This window comes from Cynocephalus volans, chromosome 1 (genome assembly GCF_027409185.1).
Source record: "Cynocephalus volans isolate mCynVol1 chromosome 1, mCynVol1.pri, whole genome shotgun sequence".
Classification (NCBI taxonomy): Eukaryota; Metazoa; Chordata; class Mammalia; order Dermoptera; family Cynocephalidae; genus Cynocephalus; species Cynocephalus volans.
In genome coordinates, this window is record NC_084460.1 from 184170101 (window position 1) to 184194596 (window position 24496).

At 36.3% G+C, this 24496-nt stretch overlaps 1 protein-coding gene across 2 annotated transcripts in view; it reads left to right on the forward strand.

Annotated features, from left to right (window-relative positions):
• Nucleotides 1–24496, forward strand: part of DYRK1A (dual specificity tyrosine phosphorylation regulated kinase 1A) — a 133645-nt gene that overhangs the window by 28625 nt on the left and 80524 nt on the right. Inside the window, exon 2 of one of the 2 annotated variants that reach the window (XM_063089998.1) lies at nucleotides 23703–23788. The exons of the other annotated variant lie outside the window; for it this stretch is intronic. Within the exon in view, the coding sequence (XP_062946068.1) occupies nucleotides 23779–23788 (10 nt within the window). The 5' untranslated portion in view covers nucleotides 23703–23778. The remainder of the gene's footprint in view (nucleotides 1–23702; nucleotides 23789–24496) is intronic. 2 annotated transcript variants of the gene reach the window in all.

Sequence of the window (24496 nt, forward strand, 5' to 3'; positions counted from 1 at the left end):
AGTCCAATAAATGGAAGCTGCTCCTTAAATATTATCAAGTCTCTTGGGCTCTGAATTCTTGTCCTAAATTCCCAAATTTGGCCACATGTCAGAATAGCCTGTATTCCTTGTTCAAAATAGAGGCTCAGATCCTACCCTTTGGAGATTCTGATGGTTATGTCTCTGAATCTGAATTTTTCACAAGCCCCTCAGGGTGATTCTGATGCACCTGTCAGTGGTATGAGAATCACTGCATTAGATAGTCTGTGCCTCAGTTGCCTCACATGTAAACATGCATAATCACACTTGTCTGGCTACCATACCTCACAGAGTTCAGAGAGCATGAAATGAGTTTTATTTGAAATTGTTTAATAAATGAAAAATGACCATAAAAAATGTTAGGTGGTATTTTAAGTCAAGCTGTGCCAGATATTGTGCTAATTCACACAATAGCCCTGAAAGTTAAATACTGTTTTCCCCATTTAGAGATAAACTGGGAAATAGTAGGTAGAAATCTAGGCTTCTTGATTTTGCATAATTGAACAGGAACTTACAAAAAGTTATCTGCCTAGTATAACTACTAATAGCATAACAAACCAAAAAATTTACAGACATTATTGTTTTTACATAGTTTATAAGATACCAGGTATCAACTTGCTGCCTTCAGTTTAAATACACTTTCAGTGTCATTTATGAGGAAGACTGTGCTTTGCACTTTGGCAATGCCAAGCTGAATAAGACATAGTCTTTGCCCATAAGGAAGTTGCCATCTAGTAGAGGAGAGAAGATTTGCAAACAAATCATGATAATATTCTTAAGCATCATTTTCTTTTTAAGAACGAATCCTACAACCATAACAAGACAGTTTCTGAATATGATGTACTAATTTAGAGGAAGGGAGAGGCCACGTGAGGTAATCTTTTTGTGAAGAGCGCAGCTTGAGAGAGGAGAGACTTCCTATTTTTTTTTTTTTTTTTTTTTTTACTACAGAGGGGGCAGTCTCTGTCACGTACTAGGAAGACTCTCTCCCCTAGCGCTGTTTCCAGGACCTTGTAGGCAAGTAAAATGATAGAGAAACTTGTGTATGTTGAGAATACATCCCCTTCCCTGGAGTAAGGAGAAGCAGAACTAAGATTGGTTATGCAAACCATGTGCTTGTGCTTGTCACTTTGACCAATCCAAACAGTCCTGTGGGTTGAGAGAGGCAGTATCCTTTAGTGGAAAGAGTATGGGATTTTTAAAACCTAGAAGTGGTTGGTAATCGTGGAGCCAAATCTGGATTATGCATATTCAAATAAGTGGCTTTTCCTGGTGAAATAGCTTCATAAGACACATCAGATTCTTCATTTTCAGGATGTTAGGCTTGGCTTGGTTTTGACAAGAGCAGGATTGCTGTTAACCCATTATGACATTAGGGATAGAGATCTGTGGGTTCATTATCAAGCTGGAGGGTACAGGCAAGGCAAGAGCAGTGTGGAAAACGCTGCAGCATTTGGTACTAGGGGATATTTTCAGGAAATGTAAAGATTGATTTATACCAGGTGTTAGGGATAAAATAGTGGAAAAGATAAATACAGTTTGTGCCTTCATGTCATTGACAGTCTTCGTTTGGCATTTTAACATTTGCTGTTCGTAATAGAATATATTAGAACTTTCTTGATTGGGTAGCTCAGTATTAGGTTTCACTGAGCATGAAAGTGGTGGAGATTTTATGTTACATGTCTTCCAGTGGTTGTTTTTTTAAAGCTTGAAGGGACTCATCAAAAAGCAGTAAGATTGCAAATCATTTGAAATGAGCTATTGACATTAGTTAAGCACGGTTTTCCGTTCAAGAATGTGCCTTATCCAAGAATACCAATACAGGTTGGAGCATTTTTCGTGGGTGACATTTGTAGAATGTATATATTTTAAGATTTGAAAATGTTTCCCTTACTCCCTTGTGTTAGTTTCCTGTGGCTGCTGTAACAAATCACTACAACTTAGTGACTTAAAACAACAAAAACTTATTCTCTCATAGAAGAATGAAGATTGGAAGTCCAAAATCAGTATCACGGAGCCTAAATTAAAGCTTATGCAGGGTCAGGGACAGGGTCATCCTTCCTCAGAATGCTCTAGGAGAGCATCTGTTCGTTGACTTTTCCAGCTGCTGGTGGCTGCCCGCATTCCTTGACTTGTGGGCACATCACTTCAGTCTCTCCCTCCATGCCTTCTCATTGCCTTCTCATCTGTCTGTGTTAAATCTCCGTATGCCTCTCTCTTATAAGGATACTTGTGATGGCAGTTAGGGCCCACCTTGATTGTATAGGATAATTTCCTCATCTCAGATCCTTAACTCAGTCACATCTGCAAAGATCCATTTTCCAAATAAGATAACATTTATAGGTTCCAGGGATATCCTTGAGGGTGGGGGCGGTTTTTAATTTACCACACTCCCGTAAATTGTTTGGAAGAGTAGGAAGGTTGCTTTTGAAATAGTAACTTTTATGTATATTGTAAATATATTTCCATTTACAGTAAGAATTCATAATATATTTTGTAACTCTTTGATGTTAGCTTGATGATGATCCAAATTTGGACCCAACTGGGAGACACCTTTCAAAATTTTTACCACCTTGCATGTTATTTATAGCAATAGCTTTGAGCTACTTTTCTCTAAATAATGAGTTATTGTTCTTTTAGGTCCAGCCGAAGCTGGCAGTGGTATTTTTTTTTATGAGGTGTTTATTAAAAGTGAGTCTAAATTTAGGGAAATGATATAAATTATTGGAACTTATTTTAGCAGTATAGAATTTATTGACTGAGAAGGGCAGATTGTGGTAAAGTAGTGTAAAATATGCTATGATTATCTTTTTCTAAATTTGCTTGATTGAGTCAAAGTTAAAAATATATTGTTATAGTTGGGCTATATTTTTCTTATTCTTTATTTTAGGTAGTTAATTTTGGACTTGCCTGATATAGCTCATTTTAAATAAGATATATGCACACATTCAAAAAAGAAAAGATATTCACATTTGGAATGGAAGGTGCCAGCCAGTGGAGGGTTTTGCAGTTATGTGCCAGTCATGAACATAAATAAATGTGGGTGTGTTAATTTTAATACTTAGTTCTTTCTTCAGCCTGCCTGTTCTTTGTTTCCCTTTCAAAAGTAGATTCTTTTATTTCTATAAACATCTTAAGATACACATTTTGAAGTTCTTTTCAGATAGTCCTGTTATTTCTAGTTCCTTGGGTTTGAGATTTGGTTTTTTATCTGCTGAATCTCTTTTGTGATGGAAGATTTCTTTGTGTGTTTTGTAAGTACTGTGTATAAGCTCTTATTCACATGAACTTTTGAAGGTATTCTAAATTTTGAGGGACAGACACTGTTTTCAAATACTTAGAATCAATGTTGTTCCAAGTCTCACTTCACACTGACACTTTCCACTCCACATTTTCTAAATGTAACAACCATAAACAGTATCAGATCTATTTACCTGCCCTCCTTTTGTGCAATTGTTGTCATGTTTTGCTCCTACTTATGTTACACATTGTCTACTCCAGATTACAATTTTATTATTTTGGCTTTAAGCATGTTTTAAGCAACTTCTTATTTGTTTTTGGTTTAAACTGTCAGTTGTCTTTTAATGAAATTATGAGAAGGAAAAAAAGTACGGTAGTCTCCCCTCCTGTTTTAATTACCCATGGTCAGCTGTGGTCTGAAAATATTAAAGTATTTTGAGAGAGAGAGCACGTTCATGTAACTTTTATTACACAGAATTTTATTACAGTGTACTGTTATAATTGTTTTATTTTATTATTAGTTATTGTTGTTAATCTCTTACTATGTCTAATCCATAAGTCAAGCTTTAGCATAGGTATTATGTATAGGAGACAACAATAGTATCCGTAGGGTTTGGTACTATCTGTGGTTTCAGGCATACACTGGGAGTCTTGGAACTTATCTCCCTTGGACAAGGGGCAATTACTGTACTTATGGAAATTTACCCACTTATTTACCATTTTTGGCTCTCTTTATTCCTTTATGTAGATTTGATTTTCCATTTGTTATTTGTTTCAGTCTGAAGAACACTCTAGCAGTTCTAGTAGTGCAGGTCTGCTGGTGAAGAATTCTCTTAGGTGTTTTTCCTTTTTTAAAAAAATTTTGCTTGCACATGTCTTTATTTCACCCTTTTTGAAGGTTATTTTCACTGAATATAGTATTCTGGACTGATATTTTTTCTTTCAGCACTTTAATGGCAGTGTTCCAGTGTCTCCTGGCTGCCATTGTTACTGATGAAATGGTGGTGGTATTTACTATCTATGTTCCCTTGTATATATGGTGCCTTTTTTCTCTCTGGCTGCTTTCAAGATTTTCTCTTTATCTTTGGTTTTAAGCTGTTTACCTTTGATGTGCCTGAGTGTGTTTATAATTCGAGAGGTTTTTAGCCATGATTTCTTCAAAGATGTGTCTGCCCCTTTCTCACTTTCTTTTTCTGTGATTTCATTTACTTGTGTATTAGAAAGTTTGATATTCTAAGAGTCTTGTGTTAGTCTGTTTCTGTGGCTTATAACAAAATACCTGGAACTAATTAATTTATAAGGGCCTACAGTTTCAGAGGCTGGGAAGTCCAAAGTCCAGAGGACATAACTAGTGAAAACCTTGATAGCGTTGACAGTGACCTAGGGGTCTCACATGGCAGAAAATGGCAGAGCTGAGAGAATTTCTCATGTGCTCTTCTGTTAAAGCCCCCAGAACCATGCCCCTGACCACCATTATGAATCCATTCATTATAGCATGGTCCTACAATCTAATCATCTGTTCAATGCCCCACCTTTTAATTACCATAATAGGATTTCCCACTCTCAACAGTTACAGTGGGAATTAAGCTTATAATATATGAACTGTGGGGACATAATCCAGTCAGTCCACGGCAGGTCTCTCTATTTTTTTTCGGTCTTTTTTTTTCTTTCTCTTTCAGATTGGATAATTTCTATTGAGCTGTCTTCAAGTTTACTAATTTTTTTTCTGCCATCTTCAATATGCTGTTAGATCTATCCAGTAAAATTTCCATTTTGGTTATTTTTCAGTTTTAAGTTTTCTTTTTGTTCTTTTTTCTTGTTTTCATTTTTCTGTTGAGATATCCAATCTCTTCACACATTAAAAACCACATGTTCCTTTAAGCTTTTGAGTGTAATTTTTTCTAATTCTTTGTATAAAATAGCTGCTTTAAAGTCTTTGCTAAATCTAACATCTGGTCCAACCTGGGATTGGTGTTCTACTGATTTCTTTTCCTCCCTTGACTGTGGGTCACATTTTTCTCTCTCTCTCTTTTTGCTTTCCTACTAATTTTTGATTGAATACTCCCCCCCCCCATGAGTCTTAATTTTTGTCCTAGAAGTCTTGTTGGTCACCTTGAATTTGTATAGGCTTGGTTTTATACTTTATTAGGCAAGGTCTATGAAAGTGACTCATAGCCTTCTATGATATGGTGGAGCATGACTTCTGAACTGGACCTTCCTGTGGATTTTGTCTGGGTTTGCTTTTACACATTATTAGTACTGGTCTAGAGTAGGCTGTATTCTAGGGTGAGGTCCTTAGTCTTGAAAGGTGTAAGGGAATGTTAAGGAGGTATGTATTAGGGTTCTGCAGAGACATAGAACTAATAGGAGATATATATGTGTATATATAGTCATTATTGTAAGGGATTGGCTCACATGGTTATGGAGACTGAGCAGTCCCAAGACACACAGACACACCTAGAATTATGTTTGACCAAATATCTGGGCACCCCATGGACCAGTCACATTGACACATAGAACTGTCACAAGGTGTTAATGAAATTTCTCCATTGCATCAGAGCAGGGGCTCCAGAATCTTCCAGGCCTGCTCATTCTCTATCATTTTCGTTTTGCTTTCAGCATTTAAGTAGTCACTTTATGCTAAGCCTCAGGTGGTCTCACCCTTCCCATGTGCGTTCTGGTCCTCATGGGTACCCTACACAGACTTCTGGAGACCCCCTTCTACGTAGCTCCTTTCTCTCTGGTGCTCTAACCTGTCCTGTCCCTGCCCCCCCACCCTCCTCAAGATTCTAGCTGCTTCAGCTGCCAGGAACTCTAATCTTTACCTTCGCATCTCAGCAGGACTGCAATGCTTTGCTTGAACTCCAGCTCTCTACACCATGTTGGGAAATTGTTTCCAGAGAAGCAGGGCAATTGTGAACCTTTCTTCAGGGATTATAGTCTTGTGCTGTTATTTGTCCGTTGTTGGAAAACAGTTGCCTCAAATATTTTGCTCATTTTTATGGTCATTTACAGTGGTAGAGCCATTCAGTACCAGTTTTTTTCTTGTAGCCAGAAGCAGGATATTTGAGGATTAGTATTTAATACCTGTTAGGTGTACAGCTCCTTTGTAAATGCTTGGAGGAATATAAAGATTATATGATTAGGTCCCTGTTGAGCAGGGCTGGGTGGAATTGTGAAGTGGAATGTATGGATTTATAATGGTTCAGTATAAACAAGTAGCCAGCTTCATGATTCCAAAATACAGTTTTGCTCTTATGGCATAAGGATTCTCAGAGAGTGCAGAATCTAAGGGCAAAGAAATAGGCTCAGTGGAGGAGATAATCTTCTTTTAAATTTTAGCTATTCCCCTGATTATATTTCATGGAGCAGGCAGATTTTTAAATAATGTTTTCATGATGTGTGCCATTGAGCGAAGGCCAGGCCAGCTGAGTGGACTCGAGTAATTGAGCCCTACTTCCCACCTAGTGTTGGAATCATGGCAAAGGCAGATACAGTGGGTCCTATGCTCTGCAGGAATGGGTGGGAGCAGCCATTCATGAAGCAACCGTCCCATTATTGGATGCCTCTTTTATTTATTTTGCACCTACTCTCCTGTAACATTGTAAATTATTCTTGGTTTTAGTCCTGTTTTTTGAACTATAGGGAGCAAGTCAGTTCATTCCATCTTTGTGAGACTTGGCTTAATTATTTGAAGGCATTTATTTAGTATTTGCTTAGTCTTTCATTGCCTTACCTGAACAGTCTCAGTACTTCCAGATCCCCACCCACCTATTACACTCTCAGAAGTTTTAAACTTTCTCATCAACTCTTTTTATGTGGATCTGGAAATTAAAAGAATTGTGAGCTTAGGAAGCTTTACAGATATAAAAACTAAACATTCATGTTTTACCTGTTATATTTGTCTGCTTCTGTTATTTATAACTGAATACCTGAAATTGGGTAATTTAAATATTTCTTACAGTTTTGGAGGCTGGGATGTCGTTGGTCCAGGGGCACACATCTCATGAGAGCCTTCTGGGTGGGAACTCTCTACAGGGTCCCATGGCATTACAGGGTATCACATGAGGAGAGTTGCATGAGGAAGAGAACTAATCTCACTTGCTGTCCTTGTAAAGCTATCAGTTCATGCCCATTATAACTCATTACTCCATGAATGGATTAATCTATTCATGAGAGTATAGTCCTCAGAATCCAATCACTTCATAAAGACCCCACATTTCTAATGCCAAAATTGGATTTCCCACCTTCTTAACACTGTTACAGAGGGGATCAAGTTTCCAACACGTGAACTTTTGGGAAACACATTCAACCTGTAGCACCTGTGAAATTATTGGAAAGGTTGTTTCTGATACTTCCCCTTCCTCAAATCTAAATTTCTTTCCCTCTTTTAGCAATCCATACTTTCCTTCATAACCTTAGCGTGGTTTGTTATCATCTATTTGTATGGCTTTTGTCTACTTCCCACATTGTACCATGAGGTCCATTAGGGAAGGCACAGTGATAGTAAGTCTTACCGTGTGTCTCCAGTGCTTTGCACATATTTGTTTAAGAAATGAATGATGGATTTGAAACTCTTGTGTCATGACATATGAGTTTTGGTCTATTGTTTGTGCGTATTCAGTTATATCAATAGGCATAAATGTGTTCTCATTGTTAAAGATGCTGACATGTGTACAGATGAATATATGGTCTTCCTGCTTTCAACTCTCCCTCCACTCCTACCCCAGCACCTCCCCAGTTCTATTGCTCTGACCACAGATAGTGCTGTTTTCTTTCTGGACGTTTTCTTGTGCATTTTCATTAGTGCTCCTGTTCCTGTTAGACACACATGTACAGGCATAAGTCAGAGATGTTGTGAGTTCGGTTCCAGACCACTGCAGTAAAGCAAATATTGGAATAAACCGAGTCACAAATTTTTTGGTTTCCCAGTGTATATAAAGTTACATTTCCACTATACTGTGTTCTTCTAAGTGTGCAATAGCATTATGTCTAAAAAACAATGTACATACCTGTATTAGTCTGTTTTGTGTTGCTATAACAGAAATAGCTGAGACTGGGTAATTTGTAAAGAACAGACGTTTATTTGGCTTATGATTCTGGGACAGCTGCATCTGGTGCAGGCCTCAGGCTGCTTCTAATCATGGTGGAAAGTGGCAGGCAGCCAGCCAGTACAAGCAGATCACATGGCGAGAGGAAGCAAGAGAGGGGAGGTGCCAGGGTTTTTTAAACAGCTCTCGTGGGAACTAATAGAGTGAGAACTCACTCATTACTCCCCCACCTAGGGAGAGCACTAATCCATTCATGAGGGATCTGCCCCTATGATTCAATCAGTTTCCAACACTGCCACATTGGGGATCAAATTCGCACATGAGTTCTGGGAGGACAAAACATCCAAATTCCATCAGTACCTTAATTAAAAATATTTTATTTCTGGACTGGTCGGTGACTCACTTGGGAGAGCATGGTGCTGATAACACCAAGGTAAAGGGTTCGGATCCCTATACTTGGCTAGCCACCCCCCCCAAAAAAAAAACCCCTAAAAATACTAATGATAATGTGAGCCTTCAGCGAATCGTGATTTTTTTCACTGGTGGAGGGTCTTACCTCCATGTTTGGCTGCTGACTGATGATCAGGGTGGTGGTTGCTGAAGGCTGAGGTAGCTGTGGCAATTTCTTAAAATAAGACAACAATGAAGTTTGCTACATTGATTGACTCTTCCTTTCATGAAAGATTTCTCTGTAGCCTATGATGCTGTTTGATAGCATTTGATACACAATAAAACTTTTTTCAAAATTGGAGTAAGTCTTCTCAAGCCCTGCCCCTGCTTTAGCAACTTTTATGTAATATTCTAAATCCTTTGTTGTCATTTCAGCAGTGTTCACAGCATCTTCACCAGGAGTGGATTTCATCTCAGGTTATCATTTTCTTTGCTCAGGTGTAAGAAGCAACTCCTTTGTTGAAGTTTTATCCTGAGATTGCAGCAGTTCAGTCACATCTTTAGGCTCCACTTCTAATTCTAGTTCTCTTGCTATTTCTACCACATCTGCAATTACCTCCTCTGCTGAAGTCTTGAACTCCTCTAAGTCATTCGTGAGGGTTGGAATCAACTTCTTCGAAACTCCTGTTAATGTTGATATTTTGGCCTCCTCCCATGGATCACAAATGTTCTTAATGGCATCTAGAGTGGTGTATCCTTTCCAGGTTTTCAGTTTACATTGCCCAGATCCATCAGAGGAGTCACTATCTATGACAGCTATAGCCTTATGAAATGTATTTCTTAAATACTAAGACTAAAAAGTGAAAATTACTCTTAGATCCGTGGGCTTGCAGAATGGGTGTTGTGTTAGCAGGCATGAAAACAACATTAATTTTCTTGTACGTCTATCTCTATCAGAACTTTTGGGTAACTAGGTGTATTGTCAATGAGCAGTAATATTTTGAAAGGAATCTTTTTTTCTATTCAGTAGGTCTCAACAGTGGGCTAAAAATATTCAGCAAACCATACTATAAACATGTGCTGGCATCTAGGCCTGTTCCATTTCTAGAGCGTAGGCAGAGTAGATTTAGTGTCATTCTTAAGGGCCCTAGGATTTTCGGAATGGTCAATGAGCATTAGCTTCAACTCAAAGTCACCAGCTGCATTAGGCTCTAACAAGAGAGTCAGCCTGTTCTCTGAAGCTTTGAAGTCAGGCATTGACTTCTCATCTCTAGGTGGGAAAGTCCTAGATTGCATCTTCATCCAGTAGAGTGCTGTTTCCATCTACATTGAAATTCTGTTGTTTAGTGTAGCCGCCTTCATCAGTGATCTTAACTAGGTCTTCTGGATGACTTTGCAGCCTCTACACCAGCCCTTGCTGCTTCATCTTGCACTTTGATATTACAGAGACAGCTTCTTTCCTTAAACCTCCTGAACCTCTGCTAGCCTCACACTTTTCTTCTGTAGCTTCCTCCCCTCTCTCAGCCTTCATAGAATTGAAGAGAGTTAGGGCCTTGCTCTGGATTAGACTTTAGCTTAAGGAAAAATGTTAATGTTGTGGCTGTTTGGATGTTCTATCCAGACCACTACAACTTTCTCCATAATCAGCAATAAGACTGTTCTGCTTTCTTATTCATTTTTCTTGTTCACTGGAATAGCACTTCTAATTCCCTTCGAGAACTTTTCCTTTGCAGTCACAACTTGTCTGTTTTGGTGCAAGTGGCTGAGCTTTCTTTCGGCCTATCTCAGCTTTCAACAAGTCTTCCTCACTAAGCTTCATCATTTCTAGCTTTTGATTTAAAGTAAGAGATATGCGACTCTTCATTTGAACACTTAGAGACCCTAGTAGGGTTTTTAATTGTCCCATGTTTAATATCGCTGTGTCTCAGGGAATAGCGAAACCTAGGGAGAACGGAGAGAGATGGGGGAATGACCAGTCGAAGCAGTCAGAACACATACAACTGTCATCCATTAAGTTCACCTTCGTATGGGCGTGGTTTGTGGCACCCTTGAACAATTACGATAGTAACATCAAAGATATTGATCACAGATCACCGTAACGGATATCATAATAATGAAAACATTTGAAATATTGCAAGAATTACCAAAGTGTGACACAGAGACATGAAGAAAGCACATGCTATTGGAAAAATGTCGTTGATAGACTTGCTTGACGCAGGATTGCCACAAACCTTCAGATTGTAAAGTGAAATAAAGTATAGCAAAGTGAAGAGCAATAAAATGAGGTATGCCTTTGTTATATTTACTCATACTTTGGGTAGCAGTGTAGTTTGGATGCTTAATTAAAATGGTAATTAAATATTATTTTACTTTTATTATTGGTTTGATAATAAAATCACTTCAGTGTTTATGTTACTTTCAGATACACATGAGTAAGGCACATAACTTCTCTAGACCTCAGTTTCCACATCTGGTAAAGGGTTGATTTGATAAAATGAAATTGAAGCCCTTTTAGCCCTAAATCTGATAATAAATTCAGTGTTATTGTATATATAATTCATCTGTATTAGATAACATTAAAAACGTGCTCTTCTGTATAATGTGAGAAAGTATGAGGGTACTTCAAAAAGCTCATGGAAAGATTCATATTATCTTTTAATTCCATTTTTCTCTGAACTTTTTGGAGTATCCTCAAATGAAAATAAAAATAAAAAATGACTTTTGGGTACCAAAAGGAAGTTTAGGGGAAAGTTGTTAAAATGTAGGTCCCCCCCCCCCCCCCCCCCGCAAGATTGGCTAGAGAATGTCAGCTGATCAAACTAGTAGTGGGATCTGTCTCTGTTGTAGACTTTGGCACTGAGAAGTTTGAGCTGTGCTGATCTCTCACAACTAGCTGATCCCTCACAACAAGAGAACTTTATCCCAGCCCCCTGAATTTTCACATTACAAGTGTACATTAACACAATGAATGCTTCTGAAAAATGTCATAGAAATTAATCTTTGTTAGCGACTTAAGTTAAAATGATATTTTAAAAAAAAAAAGTTTCCCAAGCTATTTTAACCCTTTTTTCTTTTTAGAAAAGGAAAACAAAAGAGCAAACAAACACACAAGTTTGCTCAGTCATGGTATATTTGTAAGCTCTCTTCTCATAAAATGTCACTGAATTGTTAAGTTTCTTATAGTTAGCTGCTTTTGTCCAGTACCTCGCTTATTTTATAGTTTGAAGATAGCTGTACTTCTTATACTTTTCTCATATACTCCCATTTTTATATTTAAACTTTTAGTTATGGGAAACTTTAGACAAAAACAGAAGTAAAGAGAAGAATGTAATGAGCTCTCATGACCCTAATCGTGCTCCAGCAGTTATCAGTATTTTGCCCATCTGATTTTCTAACGCCTTTAAAGTAATATCACATTTAAAAATATATTTTTTTTAAAGAAAAGAGACTTGGTATTTAAGTGGGAAAAAACCCCTAAACTATTCCCAAGCGTTATCTCATTATAGCTATTTTATGTAGAGTTGATAATTATTAAAATATGTTTTACCTCATGAAACAGTCATTTTTTTTTTTTTTTGTCTTTTTCATGACCGGCACTCAGCCGGTCCTGTATAGGAGTGCACTGGCCATTCCTGTATAGGATCTAAACCCGCGGCGGGAGCGTCGCTGCGCTCCCAGCGCCGCACTCTCCCGAGTGCGCCACGGGCTCGGCCCATAAAACAGTCATTTTTTGGAGCAAAAATATTATCTTTCGTGCTGTTTGCAATTGGACTGGGTTATTGAGCTACAACTGCATGAAACTCATTTGTTCCATCATTAGGTTGTTAGGCATTACTTATCAATGCTTTTTATCTCATCTTAAATATTAAGAAATACTTAAGTCATTTATTTGTTTCAGCAAAGCAACCAAAAATAGATTTTTTAGGAGATGAGTTGGTTTTTTGATTATGATTTTCTTTGTCTCCTTTATTGATGGTCAGCTGTAGTTGAGGAAGCTGGCTTTGTAAGAGGGTGAGATGAATAGGGCTTCTTTTGCTTTCGGGGCTAGATGCCGACATACATACAGTTACTTAGAGTTCAATGCACAGTTGGGTTAGGGTGGTAAGCATGGTATGAATACTACTATGGAAGAGTTTGAGGGCATCCTTGTGTGTAGGGGTGTGGTAGGAGACTTTCTGGGGGAGAAAGCAGTGGCATTGGGCTTGGAGCATGGTATTGATAGGCAGAGATGGATAAGGAAGGCTCATGGAATAGCCTGAGTAAAAAAGTGGCACTGTGAGTATAGATTTGGGGAAAGTGTGTAGTAGAAATAGACTATAAAGGTGGAGGGAAGAGTAAATAAAAAATAAACAGTATAAAGAAATAAATGTGTATTGAGCACTTAAACCAAGCAGTGTTTTAAAAGCTTTGCATGTGCTATGTCATTGATAATACATCAATTTTGGGGCCTAATAAGTGATAGAGACAGGAGTTAAACTGGAGCAGGCTGACTCTGGAGCATCACTGATGGCTTAGGGCCTTAAATGCCAGGTTAAGCTCCGTTGAGTATTTTTTGGGTCTTATATTGAATGGTGATAACCTAGCAGGGCATTAACTGACTTTTAAAAAGAAAGATTTTTGTCTATTATCATGAACTTTTAGCCTCTGTTGGAGTTTTAAAAATTAGGAATACTTAGCGATTATTCTCATTGTTGTGGCCCTGTTTTAGTCTGTTTGTGTTGCTATAACAGAAATACGTGAGACTGGGTAATTTATAAGGAAAAGAGGTTTATTTGGCTTACGATTCTGGGACAGCTGCATCTGGCATGGGCCTTAGGCTGCTTCTACTCATGGTGGAAAGTGGCAGGCAGCCGGTGGGTACAAGCAGATCACATGGTGAGAGGAAGCAAGAGGAGAGAGAGAAGGTGCCAGGGTCTTTTTAAGCAATGAGCTCTTGCGGGAACTAATAGAGCGAGAACTCACTCATTAATCCCCCCACCCCCAGGGAGAGCATTAATCCATTCATGAGGGATCTGCCCCCATGACTCAATTAGTTTCCAACACTGCCACATTGGAGATCAAATTTCCACATGAGTTTTGGAGGGGACAACACATCCAAACTCCATCAGGCCCCTAGCTAGATTCCATGATGAATGGACTTCTATGTGAAGATGTAAGCTAAATTTCTTGGACCATTTTTTTCTCATTATAAAAGATGTACATAATTATGAAAGTTGTGATACACTGAAAAGTTTAAAGAAGAAAGTTAAAAATTACTCAGAATTTAGTTAGCCAAAGACATTCATTATGAATAATTTTATATATTTTCTTCCAGAGTTTTTTTTTTTTTTTTTTTTTTAATGAATTTATTATACTCTTCTGAGATTGTTCTTTGGGGAAGGTTTTGAGTACTTTCTTATATAATGTATGACTTTTCTCCTCATGTAGTAAAGTCAGAAGAACTTAAATGATTACACAATATTTTATCATGTGGGTGTACCGTAAATCTCTGTCACCTTTTCTTTGTGTTGAACACTTTTATTCTAATTTTTAAGTTCTTTTTAATTATTAACTTTTCTATATAGATTTTGTATTTTCTATAATGAAGTAGATTTCTAGAAGTAGAGATTGAACATGAGGCAAAATAGACTACAAATGGAACATGAATGCTATAGTCTGAAAGGCTAATGAAGAAAAGAAAACTGTATTGGAAGATTAACTGTTGCCAAGGCTAATGTTTAAGTATACTGTGTACAGATTTGGAGATCATAAATTGAGAAACAAAGCATGAGAACTGAGCAAGAAAAATTTACTGAGATTTGTTAATTGAGAAGACAGATTGAAAATCTTGATGTTCAACTGGAGAAGCTGAGGAATAAGTCATTGTGCATATGAAGAGTGTTTTGTAGGCTGTGTGTAGCTATTTTCTGTTTCTTCAGAGTGCAGAAAAGAGTTAATATAGAGGAATTTAGGGTACATGTTGTGACTAAGGATTGAAAATTACTGGATTAATTTATCATGAGAGTTCTTTTTTGATGCGGGTACATTTTCACTGTATTTAGGATTTTATTCTGCTTATGGAGCAGTGCAGTTGAGGCGGTGTTGCAGGTTTTTTCAGACCTTTATTCTTAACATTTATTTTGATATTCTAGTTTTCTCACCTGTTCTGTGTCCCCTGGTCTTATATGGAAAATAGAGAACAGTTATATTAAGTTAAGGTTGGTAGTTTTGACTGAAAGGACAAACCAAAACAAGAAAACAAACAAAACGCCTGTTTTGTTTGTATAGCTAGAGAAATAGCATGTCCATACGTGATTGATTTGCTAGGCTGTGAATAAAGTCCCAAAAGTTGAACATTCAGTTTAGTGAGGCCAGTGGAATTTGAAGTATGGGTGTGGAAATGTTGACGTTACAAGTAAGTCACATGTATTCGGATTGTGACAGTGTGACTGCTGACATGGTACTATGCCAGTCATTTCTGCAAAACTTCCATTGATTAAGAAAATTCTAAGTTAAAGATTTTAAGGTTTAAGACTTTGTTTCATCACAAAATACACATCCATTTTAGAAAATCTAGAAAATACAGAAGATAAGAATAACAATTTCCTACAGTTTTTCCAGAGATAATTGTTATTTACATTTCGTATATAACCTGCCAGTTTTTTTCCTGCACATAGCTATTTTTCTCTCCTTTTAAAAGACAAATACAACCACATGGTATCTGCATACTGCTTCATAACCCACTTTTTCTACATAAAACAGTATTTTTATTTTTGTTATTCCACTATGCCAATCTGCTTATTGAATATCTTTAATGATATAATTGAAATAGGAGACGTAGTAGTACTTCTCACCACGTAGTAGATAATATCACTGGAGTGAGTATGTAACACAAATAATTAACAAAGTATAGTGGTAGATAATGTGAGTATAGAGGAGAGGCTGGAGTGACTTTAAGCTGGATGAGAGGGGGGTATTGAGGTGGTCTTGAAGATGGATATAGGCTTTAGGTAAAGAAGGGACATATTTTAGGTACGGGAAGTGACTTGAATATTGGTGCAGAAGGAGGATAAATGCATTTTATGAAGTGTTACATTGAACTCTGAGTTTAGGGCAATAAGATTTGATCAAACATTCTTGAATAGATGGTTTAAATCCAAGTTGAAAGTCATGTGTTTCAGGAAGGTATGTGTAGCAGCAATATGCATTATGAATTGGGGAAAGGGATAAGATGCTTTTAAGCACAGTAATTCCCAAACCTGGCTGTGTTCAGGAATCATCTAGAACTTCTTGTACAAGAAAAAAAAAAGAGAAAAAAAACCATATAGATTCTTGGGTCTTTGTTCATGCTTCCCGAATCAGGATCTTTGGAAGTGGAGTCTGCAGTTTAGTTTTGGGAATCTCCCCTAGTGTTTCTGACATACCATCAGGCCTAGGAGGTGCTTAATTCTGGGAGGCATCTGTAATACCTCGAGTGAAAATAAGGACGTGGGCCAAAGTGATGAGGGCATGGAGAAAAATGGAAAGGCACGAGGCATGATTTTCTTATCATTTGAAAATTGATAAGATTCAGTAAGATCACTTAGAGTAGATAAAGAAGTCAGTTTCTAATGAAGTTAACTGCAAGAATGGTGGTGCTGGGGGTAGAGATGGGAGGATAGACCAGAGAGCAAGTTGTATAAGCAAAGAGTTTAAAATTATTAGTTCAGAGTAAACCTTTGAAAATATTTTTTTTGGAGGGAAGGATGTATAGAGAAATGAGTGGAGGAACCATGGGACAGAACCGGAGGTAACAACTGAGATTAGGGCTAAAACTGAAAGAGGCATGGACTACTCAGAGATAACTGGTATCCTGAAATATAAGGACACAAATTTTGAGAATTTTTAAAGAGGTAACATTTCTCTATAAGTTCCACAAAAGAGTAGCAAGGAAAATAAGTAAAACTAAACTCATTTTGTCACTCTTAGTAATAGACTTATTGGAGGAAAATATATGCTGTTAATGACAGTGTGTGTTTTTGGTTATTTCTTGGCCTTGTTATTTTTCTGTATTTCTGAAATGCAAGGATAATTAAAAGAAATGGTTTATAAAATTATATATAATTATATATGAATAAAAGTACATATAAGCAAGTATATATATGCATGCACTTATGTAAATTATATATAACATTTTATATATGAAATTATATGTGTGTAAAAATTATACTGTAGAAAGGTTATGCTATCAGAAATAAGAGAGCAGGGCAGTTTTCCAATACATTTCTTAGAAACTAGTTATGAGAAGGGCTTGCAGGCTACTGATTCAGCATATCCTTCTTAAGTGCCTCTGTGTGATAGATACTGCCTTGTTTAGGGAACATATACATACATGAGATTACTCCAGATGTTTAGGTTAGGGAGGGGAACAATAATAGATAGCACTAAGTATTGGATCACAGCCTTGTTTGATTCCCAGAGCATCTAGAGGTCATCAGGCTGCTCCTTATAAATTCCTCTTATGATCTAGAATTGATTTGAATAATTAAAAGTTTGAGCACATTATGTGTAGATGATATAAAATAATATCTGTAAGCAAGCACTTCAGTAGAAGAGGTTGAAAACAAATCTTGATGGCTCCTGGTGTTTTGTTCATATTACTTTGTTCCTAATTCCTATTAGCAGATGGGTAGAATCAGACTCTGAAGTTCGAAATTCATGGTAGCAAAAAATTGAAAACAAGCTATGTATCCCCCAATACCTGTTTGCTTAAAATGCTCACATCTGTGCAGTAGAATACTATGCACCTATTAAAATGATGATGCAAATATAAAATGTTGATGTAAAGATATAAAATTTTACAAAAAGAGCAGGGATTCCACCACCAAACTTATTTTTAAAAGTGGTGGGATTTTTTATGACCTTTAGTTTTTTGTTTGTACTTGTTTTGTATTCTTTTTTTTAAAAAAAATTATGAGCCCATATTTTATAATCATAAGATAGTGTCTGTTGATTGAAAAAAGATGATGGGAGAAAAATTTGAGGTTTTTAATTTTAAGTGGAGAAAAGACTATCATTGTTCAATTGTAGTTTTTGAACAAAATAATTGCACACAATTTGGTTGGAATAGTGGCAGGATTTGTTTTTAAGGCATATAGTTCTGATGAGAATGGGCCGTAATGGGTACAGCAAGAACTCCTAATAGAATGAGAACCTTGACCAAGATAGAAATGGAGTACTGAGGTCAGCTTGAAAGACCTTTCTGAGGTGAAATTCACCACAAGAATTTGTGGATTGGATGTGGGATAAGCAAAAACAAAGAATCCTAGATGATCAGTGTTGTAGTTTGGGAGATTGGGGGGGATTGTGACACCCATTAGCCAAGACTGAGAATACAGGAAAGAGAAGTGGATTTTTTTCCTTATCTTTCTTCCATTTTTTTGAATAGGGGAAATGGTGGGGTGGATGATAAATTCAGTTTAACATGGGGCCTGAGAGCAGTGGCTTTGGAATCATTTTGCTTGGATTTGAATCTTATCCTTCCACCATTAGTCATGCATGATGTGGACTCGGGGTGACTTCACTTTACTTCCTGGGGCCCTAGTTTCCTCACCTGTAAAATGGAGACAGTAGTGCTACTTACTTTGTGTAATTATTTATGGGGATTAAGTAAATTAAAGTAAAATATTTATAACAGTTCCGATTAAAGATGATATCTCATATGCAGTGAAACATAACGGGGACCTTCAAGCTCAGGTAACTGAGCTTTTGGAAATGTGGGCCTTGAACTCTATGGAGATATCTGGACTAGTGGCAAGCCAACTTTAGAAAAGTCTGCTTAATTCTACATATAACTAAAATAGTGCTTTATGTTGACTTTTAACCAGCTCTCTTAGAAATGAGCCTTTTGCATCTTAGGTCTGCATATGATAGGAATATTTCCTAGTATCTACTTTATAGTCAGTCAGTTAGGTTCCTGATAAGTTCTGTGGTCAGAGAATTCATGTTTGAGGGAACTAAAAATACAAGAGAATAGATAAATATGTTGTAAACCTATGCAAATTATTATAAATGTTTTCACATTCACTAAAGGAAGACAAAGGACAGCAAGCAAAATAGAATATCAGTGGTATTTTGAATTAATGATGGCATACCTGTACTATTATTACTTTACACTTACGGCTCATAGCTTACTCCTAGAAACTTTCAGTCTCTTCCCCTCCAGTTTTCAAAAAGACATTTGTCAGTTATGCATTGTTACAGATAGTATGCATATAAAGCCTTTCCCTCCTGTTTTCCTGTGTTTGTTGTTGTGTCCAAACACTCATTGTGTGGTTTTTGTCTCATTTGGGCCTGGATGTGGTTCCAAAGAGACTGAGTAATAACTTGGTGGTTGAGATAGCAAAAATTTGGGCACAATTTATTTAATCCACTCAGCTGTTAGTTCTTGAACCTTCTCTTAGTGCTTTCTTGGTGTTATAAGTTCTTATGAATTTCATGAGAAATCATATGCCTCTATCCCCTATCAACACATCTTTCAGCTACTCCCATTTCCAGGATTGCCCTTGGAGTAGTATAATGAGAAACCCATGTTTATAATCCTTCATGTTCTTTATCTTGCCCGTGGCTTTACTGCAAAAATAACTTATCTACTGTTGGTTTTTACCATCTTTTCTGTTTGTCTCCACTTAAAAATTTTTTTGGTAAAAAGAATATTCGTATATAGCAATCTGTTATCTGCTGGAATCAGAATTTTCCTACTAGATTAACATCTGGGGAGAATTAGTGTTTCATTCTCTTAAACTAAAATGCTTTTTACAAATTAATTTAGTGCTTGAGAGCTTTTGTTTTTTTTGATGTTTAGGATGGTTGAGGCAGAAGAATGAGTACAGGGTCTAAAATCAGGCTTAGACACACAGCTGGCTTCTTGCATCTTTGTAGTTTTCTCATAATCCTTTCAGTGATCCTTAATGAGAGGAATCTTGGTATGGTGAACTTTGGTGTGCCCCCAGAGTTCACAAACTGTGACGTTAGGCCTGTTAATCTCTCTGACTCTTGCTTTTCCCACTGATGAAATGGAAGTAGCACTACCTATTTTATAGGACTGTTATGAGATTAAATGTGTCAACATCTGTGTAGTGTCTCAGCTGAGTGGTTGGTACCTCATAAGTGTTCAGGAAATGTTCTTTCCCCTATAGTTTTACTAATAATTTGGTGTGATATCACATTGTAAAGTCTTGTTTTTTTTGCTTTCTTTCCTCCTCTCCTCTGCTTCCCTCTTCCTTCTCCCCTCTCCTTTTGACTGTGACTGTTTCCTAGGGATTTTGAGGGGAGAGATAAATGTTCTTGGTTCTTAGAGTTTCACTCGAAATCCCCAGTTAGTGTATTTGCTTTTTCTCTGTAGTGCTACTTGGTCATCTTATTGGGAATTACAGATAAAAAATTTTTTTCTTCAGTGTTGAGTATCAAAACCATGACGTTTTTCTATTTTCTTTTACCTTTGACTCCTTTGGCTATTATAATTCTAGAAAATCTATTTCTAAAATTACTCTATAGAAAGACTTCTGTTACTTTTTAAATTAGTGTAAATGAACAAAAGTTTATTAGCACCACGCTCTAACCAACTGAGCTAACCGGCCGCCTTGAACAAAAGTTTATAAGGACTGTTAGTCACAGTGTATAATTTTCAAATAATCACATATAATTTTAATCCATGGAATCAAATTTTAGATTTGTCTACTAAGTTTTCCTTATTTCATTTTTCTAGGTTTTTATTTTTTGGTTGCTTACTCTTCATGGTCATTTTCTGAACTATCAAAATTGTCCTTTTAAATCCCATTGTGTGTTATATTTTATTTTTTCATATGGGTTAAGTTTTCTAAATTGTGAGACATACACATGAGAATATATCTAACATGTAAAATTAAAAACAAATAAAAATCAACTGCGAACTTGCACCAAACTTAGTAAAACAGTACCTCACCGGTACTTTTGAAGCTACTTGTATTATACTGATTTTTTTCATCAGCCTCTTGTAACACTTCTCTCTGCTTTAGTTATTTTGAAATTAGATATAATTTTTAGTTTGGTGTCATTACAAAACATTGTGACATTAAAGAATACATTGCATCTGCCGTTTAGTTTATTAGCTCCTGAGTTAATCTGGATTTGCCTTATCATGGTAATGCATTCACTTCAATCATAGTCTTGCCACTGTGATCTTTGTGGACTAGTATTTTTATACATCTTACTACATCACTGCTTTTAATTAGGGGTCCTGTCTCTCTCTCTCTCTCTCTGTAGAGAGACACAGATACCAAGAGACTAAAAGCCCAATATCTACTCGAGTATACCATGTGCTTAACAGCCTGTTGAAATTCTACTATCCCTGAAGATATGCTGTAGGTTACTTTTTTTGCAGTAATTTTCAGACAACTAAAAAATGGCTTATAAATTTAGCTTCAAAAAACCACTTAAGCTCAGTTCCTGGATTGTTTATAGACCATTATATTGTCTTTGGCAAAATGTGAGCTAAAATATACCGCAAAAAATTTTGAGGATTATGAAAGGTTCTTATGGTGTAAGGATAGTAGATATTTTTTATTAGCATCTCATTGTTACTCCATAGTTTGTGAATGACTTCATTTTGGGGGGAAAAGATGAAAAATTTACTATGTGTTTTTCTCAGAAAAAATTAAGATATGAACGCCTAGATTATTAAGGAAGAAAATAGTAAAAACTATAGATGTCTGTCTGCAAAGCAAATTTGGTGTTTGGGATTACCTACTATTGTCATAGAACTCTGACCTGATATAAACATTTTTTAAAAAGCGTGACTACCCTGAAGGACATATGGAATAATCACTAGATCTTTAAATAAAGTAACCCAAGACCAAAATTTCTGGAGTTTATCAATACTCTGTATATGATGGTTTAGTTGCCACGTATGTCAGCAGCAAATTTTGTAGATACTTCTCCCTTTGCTAAAGGCTGCTTTTCAAATGAGTAGTAATTAATGGATGACTTTTCTAAAAGGTGTCAGAAAATTTAGATATTTTTTTCTACCTTTATTTAAAACATTAATGAGATAATCTACTTTCTAACAACTTTTAATAAAATAAATATACAAACATCTTATTCAATTCTACTTTCTTATAAAGAGCAGTTGTATCAGTAATATTACCTATTTCTATTGAAACCATTCAAGTTGGCAAGGATTTTATTATGTATAAAAAAGAGATTGAATTTATATTTTCTTTCCCCATGGCCCGTGCCAGAATTCTAAAGACTGACCATTTTTTGGGGGAAAAATTGTTAGGAAATGATGTCTTTGGAGTAAAAGTAATTTAATCTTGATTCAATTATTATTTTTACAAATCTATTCTGGTGCAGTACATTAATGTTCATCCACCCATCTACCCATACATCCCCAAGCTTGGGTACTCGTTGGTTTTCATGTCTAGGGTTATGCTTGATAACATAGCATCTCAATTGGAAAGGCAATTCTTCAAAGAATCGAATCTGGAATATAGGTAATGATTTCAGGCACAGGCTATTTCTCATTTGAAAACAATTCATGCATTTAAGCCGTTCGCACTGAAGTATCATACTTCACTACTGTTGCTGCTCTCTGGAGTACGAAGGTGGAGCTTTTAAAGAAACTGAGAGTTCAAAAGTAGGAGGAGAAGAAGTAGGAGGAGAAATAAGTGAAAAGCAGAAATATTTGTGGGCAATAAATACAGACTCAAATCTATATTATGACCCACTTGCCTAAAAATGTTTTTCTTCAAACTGCCCGAGTAGTTTGTTTGTTTATTTATTTGCAACGCTACTTGGAATTCTGCAACACTGCTTGAAATTCTACCAATAAGTTCATTTGGGCTAACTAGCATCCTTGTTGGAAACTGTAAGTAGTCATGTGAATTATTTCAGTCTGGTTTAATTCTTCAACCGTTTACCTGAAATTAACTATACTGAGGCAATAAGAGTTTTGGGAGTGTAGAATAATTTAGAGAAAAGGATTATTAAGCAGGATGGTTGGGATGCCATAATGTAAAGTTTAAGGAATTACTTGCATTGGGAACTGAGAGAACACTAATAAAGGAAGACAACCTATTTTAGAATTTGTCTAGAGGATCTAGAATTGGGTAAGTTTCTATATTTCTTCTATAGGGCCATCGGTGCCCGAGATCAGTACTATCTTTTGGGATCAAAAGGTTTCTTTTGGGTAGCTTGGGAGCTTGGGCAATGTAAGCAACATTGTTTCACTTGGAGTAATCATTGAATTCTATAGTATCAATTTTAAAAATAAATTTTTAGACCCAACTCTTATAAGTTAGGTTTTGACTTGTACCTGTCTGTCTTTTCTGCTGTTACCATGCGTTCTCAGTTGATAACACTGAGATTGCTTTCACTTTCCCACCAGTCGTTATGGAATTTACTAGTCAATGATGAAATACCAGTGGAAGCAATTAATAGGAACTACTGTAAAATAATTACATTGGAATAAGACAAACTACTTGGAGAGCAAAAGATGACATGTGGACTTATGGGAGCAGTTGTGAGAAGTGTCTCAGAACTTAATTTACAAATAGCATTGGTAGATGAACGTGTTATCTTTTCTATAAAGTAACTTTAATTACCTGTGCCTTGATAGTAAGCCGCTATGAAAGAAAAGTGGATTCACATTCATATTGATTTCTGAATTGAAGTTCAAAATGTAGATTTTTCCCCAGATAAGTTATATAGAAGAGTGAAATATTCAGGTTTCTAGAGATGCCTGAAATTTTGACTAGTAGTAGGCACATTTAAAAACTTTTTCTTTTCCCTGACAATGAAATACTTTACATTTTATAGTTGATTTTGATTAATGAAGACTAAGGAAAATTATTTTCAAGTAAGCTTAAATGTTAGTAAACGAATTTTGCAAATTTGAAGTAATTTTATCTGTATGTTTTGGGGATTGTAGTTACATTAGATATTCCTCATTAGGGGTAATTGTCTTGCATCATTATCTCTTATCATAATCTGTTTTTCTTCACACAGTGTTATAGTTTTGCCGCTGGACTCTTCCCTCCCTTCCCCCACCCCATCAGGATGATATGAGACTTGAAAGAAGACGATGCATACAGGTGACTCAAGTTTTGAAATACAGTAAACCTATGGCTAAGAGAATGTGGGAACTGATGGTGTATTTTGAATGGGGAGCTTTCTGATAAACAGCAGTTAGTGGGGGGAATTATTTAGATTAGTAAATGCAAAGATAGTTGGGATATTTATTAAACTTGACTTTGGGACTCAGTTTGATAAATCAGTGATTTATAGTGGTGTTAATTCAAATGTAGCATAGTAATTGCTTGTGCTCTAGCTTTTTGAAAGTAGGCTCATACTTAGTGGGAATTGAAATATTTCTGTTAATAAAATAAATAATTTATTCACCTTTATGGTTGAATGTGTGTCTCCCCCAGATCCTGATTAGAATATAGCAAATCTCTTATGGGAGTAGATGTTAGGATATCTTTAATAGGACTCTGACAATTAAATTAAAGATATTACACCCATATACACAATTTCTTAAGAAATCTGGGGTCTTGTTTTTCTTTTTATGTTTTCTCCCTCCTACATCTCTGTTTCCCTCCTTTCCCCCCTTTCCTTCCTTCTTCCCTTTCATCCTTTTGCCATTTGTATTTGTATTATTCACACAGAAGAAGCAGTGTGATGGCATTTTTGAAAATATTTTTCATTGCTTTATAATTAATCGAAGTGATTGCACTCATATATGGAAAAATGGAGGTGATTCTATATGTGGCTGTGTTCAAACTCTTGAAAATGTAGTATTA